This window comes from Bactrocera dorsalis, chromosome 3 (assembly GCF_023373825.1).
Source record: "Bactrocera dorsalis isolate Fly_Bdor chromosome 3, ASM2337382v1, whole genome shotgun sequence".
NCBI classification, from domain to species: domain Eukaryota; kingdom Metazoa; phylum Arthropoda; class Insecta; order Diptera; family Tephritidae; genus Bactrocera; species Bactrocera dorsalis.
The window spans coordinates 17135948-17147290 of record NC_064305.1 but is presented as its reverse complement, the minus strand read 5'-3'; the positions used below and the strand labels follow the sequence as shown (position 1 = coordinate 17147290).

Sequence of the window (11343 nt, the reverse complement as noted above, 5' to 3'; positions counted from 1 at the left end):
CGGCCACGATTGAATTCGTTGTACCAGTTTTTCACAGTGCTATAGGATGGTGCTTTATAGCCATATAAAGATTTTAGTTCATCGATGCACTCTTGTCGTGATAATCCACGTCGAAAGTTGTGAAAAATGATCGCACGAAAATGTTCACGAGTTAATTCCATTTTTTGGCCGAGATGAATTTTTTAATTCCCTGTAAATAAAACAATTCACGATTAAATGACAAAACGTTCTGAGTGATGTTATGCTAAAAAATGTCAAACTTTCCAATGGAAATGTCAGATTGCACCTGGCAACACTTAGTGTTGTCTAGTCCAGAAATATATATAGCAGCCTATGTAACGAGTTATAGAAAATTAGTCTCAACAGATGGACCCTCTGAGACGTAGCCGGATCATTTGAAAGAGATAACCTTCAAAAAATAAATGCCGAACAATGTTCTTTCGAATCATAATAAACATTCCTCATTAAATTTTAAGTTTTTTTAATGTTTTTTTCTTAAAAAAAGTTGAGAACCTCGAAGTGGATCACCCAATATATTTGGGGTCTTTTTTCAAGCCTAGTCTTGCAATTTATCGTAAATTTTTGATGTTATACATACTCAGACTGTTTTGACATATGAGCGCTATTTACGTTATTTACAGTAACTTAAAATATTCATATCGGCCAAAAAATGATATCAAAACATTTTGGCGGTATTATTTTTTAAATTTTGACGTGGATTAACTCGGCAAAAGTGCAGCAATAAACCAAATTCGATTCGATTTAAGAACTAGCGTTTAGCGATGGTACGCTGAATCAATCGAGGTCTTAGGTCATTCCAAGAGAAATTTCATGAAGGTCGCCTTAAATTAGTTGTTTTTCCGGAAACTATATATGCTGTGCCCAAACTGACATTGCCCGATTGTCATCTGACATTTTTGAGCAATCAAAAAAACGATTTGGAGAAGTGTTAATTTTGAAGAGGTCAACGCTTCTCGATTTGAGAAGTGGCGGTTGATGCGTTCAGAAGGCATGCCTTGGAGATACCTCAATCAGAGTGGCATTAATGCTTCGATAATTGGTTCAAACGTCTGCAAGACTATATACATAGATATTAGTGGATAATTTTTGTAAAGAAAAAAAACAGATTTTCATTGATAAGTTTAGTTCCATAATACCGAAATATAAATGGCAAGCCTCGTACAATTTTGAGTCGAAATATTTTTAGTCATTCTGAGAATGTGAATAAAAAAAGTCTTGTAGCTCGGTAGTAAAATTATTTAGTCACTTCTGCGCTAGACCATAGAGCTAAAAGTGATCTGTTAACAATACTGGCGCGATTTTGATCTTTTTTTCGAGCGGAGGCCTCGTGTTACTCTGCCACTCCGTATCGACATAGTGGTTCAACTCTAAGCTAATGTTAATACTGCCTCGGACTGTATAAAGAGCAAGGCGAGAGAGCGTTCAGTACGAACTTTGGTCTTCCTGACTTGCTTTTTTATATCTCTCTTAACCACACTAAATCATATGAGGAATGTATTTAAAGAGATTTTGATTTATTTTTAATATTCTAATCTCTTCACGGCGATTAAACACCCTCTATGTCTAGACCTATATACATTAGCACACATCTTAATATGTGAATGAATAAAATCAACAATGCAAACAAACATTTTTGCCAAATATTCCCTCTTGACTCTCCCACCTTCTCCTTGCCTTTCTCTGTTATAAGTTCTCTTGAATTCGTGTTTGTTTTTATTTGCATTTCACTTAAGTCCAGTTTCTAGATCAACATAGCATAATTGATTGTGATTCACAACAACATTTGAAACGGTTTGTATAAATAGCTTTACCCATATTCTTCGCAATCATAAACGCATCTCCAACGCAGTCGAGAGTGAGTCCAACAAGCGAGATTTAGCAAAGCTCTAAGCAGTGAAATGAAGTTTCTTTTGGCTATCTTTGTGTGTTTCGCCGTGGTGCTTCAGCACGCGCAGGCGTCGCCCGTTATAGCAGTCGGTGGAATTGGTGGAGTTGGCGTTGGCTTCGGCGTCGGGGTTGGAGTACCAATTGTGCGTTCGACACCAATCTATTATGGCTCGCCGTACTCCTATCGCCGCTATCCAGGTTCCTATGGTTACTACGGCGGCTTCAATGGCTACCGCGCTTATCCATATTTTTGAGGGCTGACTAAAGTAAGCAACGTTTGAAATGGTGGAAAGTGTAAATCCTGCTAGTAATTTATGGTTCTTAGTTTCTTGTTTATGGTTCTAGTGTCTTATTTATGGTTCATAGTTTCTAAGTAGCATTTAAGTTTGTGAAATTCAGTTAAAAGTTTTGTTAAAATGACTTTTGTACCTGTAACGATGCTCATAGTAGCAGAAATGTTGAGCTCGAGCAGCTAGCCGATATATTAATAAAAAATAAAATACACTTAAAAAATTATGACTAAGTTAAATTTTTTTTAGAATATTGTTTTTTTTTTGCTTTCGGTGCATTTTTGGAGCGATATTCGCTAGATTGTTGCACAATTTCTACGTCACTTTTATAAACCCATGCCTTTCCACCAATATTGATGCCTTTGATGAATATTGGCTCCTCAGCTACGTTGTCAAGCATCATTATTGTGATCTTTACCCGACATCGACCTTGCAGAAGATTCAAATATTCTATTGAAAGTCTAGTAGTGAAACGATTCATACCCAAAATATGAATCATAATGTTTTGAGCCGATCCTCTGCTATCTCTCTGATTCAAAAACGACAATTTTCAAACACAGTTACTTTAAAATTTTCGACTTTATGCCATGAACTGAGGTGGACGACTCGCATTAGGCCAGTTTTCGCTGCCTTTATGGTCTTTACTAATTGCTTTGTCTCATTAGAAACAAAAAATGTTTAAAAAACTGGTTCAATAATTGCATTTTCATAGTAAAAATCACCAAGAAAACCGTTCACGACGTAAATAAACTGTTGCCGAATACACATTCAATTGAAAAGTCTCCGGTCTTACTCTAGTAAAACTCATTGTTTGCAAATTTCGTTTCTTTATTCGAGAAAGTTCACTTCAGTGTATCGACCCTCCAACTTTTCGACACCATTATTGTGTGACGATTTGTCTTTTGCTTCAATTCATCCCAGCGAGCATTCTTTTGAGATCTGAGAACAGAAAATAGTTGTTTGGGGCCGGCTCGAGAGAATACGGTGGAAGTGGAAGCAATTCGAAATGCAATTCATTGATTTTTGCCATATTTTTTCTGGCTTGTGAAACGGCGCATTGATTTGGTAAAACAGCATTTCTTCTTCGTCTTCAAATGCGACCGGTTTTCGGCGATTTGGCCGGCTGCAATCTTGAACAATTTCACTTTAGGGCCATCCAAAATTATTTTGTGGACCTTTTTGATATTTTCGTCAGTAACAACCTCTTTTGGGCTTCCACTGCGTTCATCGTCTTCGGTGCTCATTTCACTACGTCTAAGCTAAACATACTGCTCCTTGATGATTGATTTTCCTGACGCAGTGTCCAGAAACTCGTTATCAAGAAAAAGTTGTTGCTTCAACTGTATTTTTTCCCTTCAAAAAACATATTTTGTCAATACTACAAATTCACTTTTATGCATGTTTTCACAAAAACAAAATTTGCTCCACTGAAACTGATATAAGTCACCAACTAATGATCCGACAGCTGCCAAATTTATAGACGAACGCTAGGACTAACTAAAAATCGTATGGATTTGATTCTAAAGCGCCATCTATGTGTAAGTCCCCGGCTTCAATTGATCAATTTTTACACGAACATAAAAAATCAAGAAAAAATATTTACAGGTATTCTTTTGGTTAACGCGCAGTTAGTCTACAGAGATCAAATTTGATCACATCTTGTAATGAGCAGAGCGAGCAACGCACTGATAGTATGAGTGGAATCCAATTGGAGTTTGCAACTCAGTACTTATCTCACTTATTTCATGCCGAAAGAAGCAAAATCCAACCTTTTCATCAACTTTTCTTACTTCCACAATAAATTAGTTCACTTTTCCACAGCATATAGGATTGATTGTTTTGGAATGATTTTCGCAAGAGCCCGTTTAGATAAACTCACTAAATTTGGCAATTACTCACAATTTTGCATTCTACCTGTATTTGTTCTTGTGATTTCACATTTTGCTGCCAAACTCCGAAAAATCACCGTCATCGTGCTGCTTTCGCCAGCAACTAATGTCAGCAGATTTGTTTATAGCATTCGTTAGCAACATCGGCTTTACAGTTAATAAACTAATACCACACGAAATGTAAATATGAATATATAATACCTACGCATGTTTGAACAACAATAACAAAACCAACAACAACAAGTGTTTAATACCAGTTTTCCTGAGCGTATTAAGCTTAAAATTTCTATAAAATGCTGCAATCATTTGATTCGGGTATTATTAATTACTTAGCGTGGGCTGAGCGCGCATTACGAGAATTTTCACGCAATCTAAAGTATACTCAAATCGAAGCAAGTGAGAAATGAAGTCAATCTTTGCGCTTGTCGTCTGTCTGCTGGTGGCCTTCGCCGGAATGTCAACAGCGATGCCGTCAGTGTTCGTGGAGGTCTATCCCATACCAGCAGTACCGATACCTTATTACCATCACGGGCATCATCATCACCATCATCACCACGGACATTATCATGGCGGTTATGGTGGTGGTTTTGGGGGTTATTGGGGTGGTTATGGCGGCTACTACGGCGGGTATCATGGATAACTGCTAAATGTGAATCGTTATTTGAAAACTTGTGCTATATAAAATGTTGGAAGACCGAAATTGAAAGCTAGAAAATTGTATTTACTGTGATCATTATCATTTAATTAAAGCAATATCAATGTATGTATTTTAGAAGTATTTCTCATATAAAATTTTTTCACATGAAATTTGATATTTCTTTATTAAAAAGGATAAAGATTTCTTCTTCCCCTTTACTGGGGTAGAAACCGCTTACGCGGCTATAACCGAGTTAACAACAGCGCCCCAGTCGTTTCTTCTTTTCGCAAGGTGGCGCCAATTAGAGATTCCAAGCAAAGCCAGGCCTTCTCCATCTGGTCTTTCCAACGGAGTGGAGGTCTTTCTCTGCTTCCCACGGTGGGGCTGCGTCAAATACTTTCAGAGCTGGAGTATTTTCGCCCATTCGGACGACTGGAAGTTGAAGAAGTTGTACGAAAGGGAGTCACCTTATATGAAACCTCGTTTTGTGTCGAATGGCTAGGATATGTCTTTGTCGATGAAGCTTTGGACCTGCATAAAAAGTTCGATGCAAGAAATTGCAAAAAACTTCAATCGGGGCGAAGTTTTTAGTCTAGAAGCCTCCCAAGTATAAGAGATCGGATATCTTGAGGTTATCGTAGACTTTTTTGTGATCGCTTGACTCAGTATTGTTGGAGTACGTCTTAAAGTTGGACAACAGCTGAGAGAAAGGACGTCATATTTTACAGTTTTCCTTCGATAAAAGCGAACACGTAATCCAAGCAGTTGATAATGGAGTATTTTTTATAGTCCTGTCACTAATATACCGACATTTTCGGGTTTCTCTATTCCATTCTGCTAATTTTGATGTCACAAATCCACTGCGCTCCGGAGTAGCAATCAAAAACAAGTCGCAAATAACTGTAATGTAATAAAAAACGTCGAAATCGAACGTCATTTGAGCACTGCTTTAATTGGATGGAGTAAAAATTTGCTTTGGCATTTAGAACCATTTATATTACACAGTGTTCAAAATTGAACATGTTCGTTGCTGCCAAAGCACGGACAACAATATTATATTTAAACCTTTTATATATTTCAATGTTAAATTAGATAAGAAATAATCTAGCTATTGGAATCATACAGTCCACTATTAATAGATATCTATGTTCAAATATATTGAACATACGTACAAAAAACACATAAAAATATATGCATTCATATGCAGCATACAAACATATGTATATGAGGCACGTATGCATTAATAAGTGATACGCATGCACTCAAGAAATACATACTAAACATATTTACTTAGGTTTGGGCAATTGATTACAAATGCACATGTGCACTTGAAAACAACCCAAACCAAGTGTAAGAGTGCAATAGAATGTAATAGAATGTAAGAGAATGCGATGAATGTAATAGAATGAACGACTGCTGTAAGAAGTGTCAATTGTGAATTGGGAATGTCTTGTGTGCTTTGCTGGGCGAATGAGTTTTATCGCTCTCTTTAAACTGACTGTCAACGAAGCGAGACGTGCTGCGCACGTACGAAATAAAAATTTAAATTAATTGATTCCGGCCATCACATCTCAGAAGTGGGATCGAGTTAATTTAAATCGACTGCCGCATAATTAAACAAAAAAAACACTGCCGAAACCAGAATTCTTCGTTTTTCATTTCACGTTTTCTGTAGACAGTGCATTTACCACGTTTTTTTTTTCCTGATTGTTGTTGTTGCTGCCACGATGTCGAATTTGTTATCACGTGCCCAAGTCATGAAAGTGCTACTGCAAACGGGTATTCAATTCGATCCTGATGCCACGATGAACCAGTTGCGACCGCTATATGATGAATACATTTCCGAGGTAACGAAAGCAAGTGAAAAAGAGGAAAACGCGAATGCCCTTGAAGATCCAGATGCCGCCGCCGACAAAAATACTCAAACTTCAATTCCCGCTACGATTGTGCAATCAATTCAACCTGTTGTTACGAGTGTACCTACGTTCATCGCCACTACGAGTGTTCAAAATTCAAATGTGCTTACAGATGTAACAACAACTGCCGCTTATGTCAGTGCTAAATTGTCAACTGCTGATACACGTGCATTGGTAACTACCCCCGCTATGAGTGTTGTTGTTTCAAGTGGTCCATCGGCTACTGCTACAACAAGTGCCCAATTGTCCACTGCTGTAACAACCGTGCAAATGAATACCGTTGTTCCAAGTGCTACAATTTCAAACAATTTGGACGAAGATGAGACCGAACGATTGCTGATCCAATTGCGTAAAAAACGCGAACTGTTGATGCTTCAAGCAGAGATTAATCAACTTACGCTACAACAGCAAGCACCTGCTGCAAAAACCCGTTGGACTGACGTAAGTGTCATTGAATCAATGATGTCTAAATTTACAGCCGATGACCATTACGATGTGAATAAGTGGATTAGTGACTTGGATGATGCTTTTGCAATGCTGCAATTCGATGAGCGTATGAAATTCATTGCATGTCGTCGTATGTTGAGTGGAACAGCCCAGGTTTTTGCACGCACGATTACGGTATCCGATTATGAAGAGCTCAAAGCTAAACTTATTAGTGAATTTGGCCGCATGCGCACAATGAATGAAGTGTATCAACTGCTGAAAAATCGACGCTTACGCCCTGATGAAACCACCCATCGTTACATTTTGGATATGCAAGAGATAGCGATGTATTCAAAAATTACGGAAGACGAATTGATCGAAATGATTATTAGTGGAACAGGTGACACTTCATCAAGAATCGGTCATTTGTTTCCAGCACGCTCTATTAATGAACTGAAGGAATTTGCGGAACGATATGAACGTCTACGCTTCCAACCACCATTAGGATCAAAACAAATAGCAATAATTAATCGTAATGCGGCCAGTGCACTTCAGCCAACAACTCATCGATCAAATGCGGCCAACGCCACGTCAGTTCGCCCTACCGCAGCTCCAACCATGGAAACAATCCGATGCTACAATTGCTCCAAATTCGGGCATTATCAAAGCCAATGTCCACTGCCGAAACGACCAGCGAACTCCTGTTTTAAGTGCTCATCCACCGAACATGTGTATCGTGAATGCCCACACCGTACCACTGTTGCTGCCGTCCTTAATGCCAACGGAATGAATGATGCTAGAGTGGAACCAATTAGTGAAATGCAAATGGTAAGTGTTGTTTTTGATAAGCCTAACCGTGAACACAGTGAACACAGTAAAAACTTTAAATTAAATAAAAATATTTTTTGTTTATTTGATTCGGGCAGCCCCCGCAGTTTAATCAAACGGAGTGAAGTTCCATTCGAATTACCAAATCAATTGAAAGAGACTCAGTACAATGGCCTAGGAAATGATAGACTCAAGACGTATGGGAATATCAATTGCAAAATAAACTTCCGAAATCAATCAATCAATCAGAAATTATTAACCTTGCCGAATAATCTTATGTCAATACCGATGCTTGTAGGCCGTGATTTTATGAAAAAAGCAAATATTACAATGTGTCAAATAAAATACATTTATGATACGAAAAGATTGAAAGAATTAAATAAAGCTGCCATTTGTACGAAGTTAGAGTCAAAACTTACTGATGTTCTGTGTTCATTTGATTTATTGGCCACTCACTTCTGTCACACAAGGAGTACAATTGAATCGCTTAATCAAGGGGGTGTTACAAGGGAGAAAGAGAAAATAATAGTGAAACACACTGAAGAAAAGTCAAATATCAGCCCGATGGAGTTAGAATTTGCAAATTTATGTGCTATTGTGCCTTCCGATTTGAATTCCTTAGACATTAATCCACATCTTCCGTCAAGGTTGTCATCAGAGTTGCGACAAACAATAACAGAAGTTTATTTCGAATTTCCTTCAGAAAAAGTTAAGCCTTTAGAATATCTTATGAAAATTAACCTTACGCATGAAACTCCTATATACTGTAGACCAAGACGATTATGCCATAAAGAGAGAAATGAAATAAAAGCAATAGTAGATGATTTGTTAAAAGAAGGAATAATTAGACCAAGTCGATCACCTTATGCCTTTGCAATAGTACCTGTACCGAAAAAAGATGGCTCCCTCCGGAAATGTGTAGATTATAAACCACTGAACAAAATAACTATACGCGATAATTTTCCTATGCCATTAGTCGACGATTGCATTGAACACTTGGGGGGGAAAAGTTATTTTTCGGTTATTGATTTAAAAAGTGGATATCATCACGTGAAGATGCATCCTGATTCAATAAAATACACTTCCTTCGTGACTCCTGATGGTCAATACGAATATTTATATATGCCCTTCGGTTTATGCAACGCTCCTGCTGAATTTATGCGCTTCGTAAAATTGATTTTAGGTGACCTCATCAAAGAGGGGTTAGTGGTAGTATTTATGGATGACATTTTAATAGCTTCGAAAGATTTTAAGTCTCATTTGGAAACCCTTAAGAGACTTTTTGAAATTTTGGCTCGAAACGGTCTTCGAATTCAGCCCAAAAAATGCCGATTTGCTTACGACGAATTAGAATACTTAGGATACTTAGCCAACTCTGCTGGCATTTCACCCAAACGGTCACACTTGCAAGCAATTCAGGAATATCCAGAACCTAAGAATAGAAAGGAAATGGAACGTTGCCATGGTCTTTTTTCATACTTCCGCCGCTTTGTACCCTCGTTCTCCAAGATTGCCCGTCCAATGACTAAATTATTGAAGAAAAATGAACAATTTCAGTTCACTGAAGAGTGCAAACAAGCCTTCACTACCTTGCGTACAAAATTGTTAGAGGCCCCTATTTTATCGATTTACAACCCTGAAGCTGAAACAGAATTACATTGCGATGCCAGTGCCTCGGGTTTTGGGGCAATGTTACTTCAGAAACAAGATGACAAAAAATTTCATCCGATTTCTTACTTTTCAAAAACTACTTCCGCCCCTGAATCTAGATTACACAGTTACGAATTAGAAACTTTAGCAATTATTTATGCACTTAAGCGCTTCCATACTTACTTAATGGGCATTCCGTTCAAAATTGTTACTGACTGTGATTCGTTGGCTATGACGTTAAATAATAGAAGCAGTTCAGCAAAAATTGCTAGATGGGCATTGTTCTTAGAAAATTATAATTATTCAATCCAGCATAGACCTGGTACATCCATGGCTCACGTGGATGCCTTAAGTAGAACTAATCGAACAATTGCATACATTGACACTGCGGAATTAGATTTTCACTTGCAAGTTACGCAAAATAGAGACCCCCGCATTGTAGAACTGCGACAAAACTTAGAACAATCTGAAGTGAAAAATTTTGAGTTGAAAGATGGGTTGGTGTACCATAAATCACCCGCAGGTCACTCACAGCTATATGTCCCTGATGAAATGATAAATAATATAATTAGAACGACGCATGAGAAAATGGGCCACTTAGCTACAGAAAAGTGCTGTACAGCAATTAAAAAATATTATTGGTTCCCGCAGATGAAAACTTACGTACATAATTTTATTCGAAATTGCCTAAAGTGTATTTACTATTCAGCATCTTCAAATAATAATGCAGCAACTCTACACAGTATTCCCAAAATACCGATACCTTTCGATACGATTCATGTGGACCACTTAGGCCCCCTTCCGTCGATAATATCAAAAAAGAAGTACATTTTAGTGGTCATCGATGCCTTTACAAAATATGTGAAATTATACCCGGCAACAGCAACGAATACAAGAGAAGTCTGCAGTGCATTAGAAAGTTATTTTATGAATTACAGTAGGCCACGTAGAATAATAGATGATAGAGGAACGTGCTTCACTTCAGCAGAATTTGAAGAGTTTTTGCAAAAGCACAACATAGTTCAAGTGCGAAATGCAACCGCATCCCCGAAAGCAAATGGACAAGTGGAGAGAGTGAATGAAGTAGTGACACCGATGTTAGCAAAATTATCAGAACCTCTTAAACATGCGGATTGGGCAAAAAAATTAATTGAGATAGAATATGCCATTAACAATTCAGTACATTCCACCACAAAATATACACCTTCAGCACTTCTGTTTGGGATAGGACAACGAGGTAAAATAGTAGACGAACTGACGGAATATTTGGAAGAGAAGTCGAATGAACAGTTAACAGACTTATACGATATGAGAAAAAAGGCGCTGAATAACATAGAAAAATCTCAAGAGTATAACCTTAAGTACTTCGGTAAACACCACAGGGCGGCACCCGAATTTTCAGTGGGGAATTTTGTGGTTATTAAAAATGTGGATACCACGGCGGGTAATAACAAAAAACTGATTCAGCGATTTCGCGGTCCTTACGTAATATATAAAAAACTTCCGAATGATCGGTATGTGATACGGGATATAGAGGGGTGTCAAATTACACAACTGCCGTACGATGGAGTGTTAGAAGCAAGTAAATTGAAATTATGGATTAATCCAGACTCTAAATGTGTGCCAGAGGTGAGAAAAGACAACACTTCCGATATTAATATTAGTTAAGATATTTATATATATAAAAAAAAAAAACAAAAAACAAGAATAACAAATATTAAGTAAATATATATTATCAGTAAACCGAGGTCGGTTTAATGTCAGGACGGCCGAACTGTAAGAGTGCAATAGAATGTAAT

At 37.6% G+C, this 11343-nt stretch overlaps 1 protein-coding gene across 1 annotated transcript; it reads left to right on the top strand.

Moving 5' to 3' along the window:
* The first annotated feature begins 6201 nt into the window (after window positions 1-6201).
* On the top strand, window positions 6202-8316 carry LOC105222857 (uncharacterized). Its single transcript, XM_011200422.3, has 2 exons — window positions 6202-7894; window positions 7993-8316. The coding sequence occupies exons 1-2, from the start codon at window positions 6452-6454 to the stop codon at window positions 8017-8019; spliced, it is 1470 nt and encodes a 489-aa protein (XP_011198724.1). The 5' UTR covers window positions 6202-6451; the 3' UTR covers window positions 8020-8316.
* The last annotated feature ends 3027 nt before the right edge of the window (window positions 8317-11343 follow it).

Excerpts from the sequence above, each read along its gene's own strand:
- LOC105222857 (XM_011200422.3), top strand. The coding sequence starts at position 6,452 with ATGTCGAATTTGTTATCACGTGCCCAAGTCATGAAAGTGCTACTGCAA. Across the intron at positions 7,895-7,992 it reads CAATTAGTGAAATGCAAATG|CCCCCGCAGTTTAATCAAAC; the intron begins GTAAGTGTTGTT and ends TGATTCGGGCAG.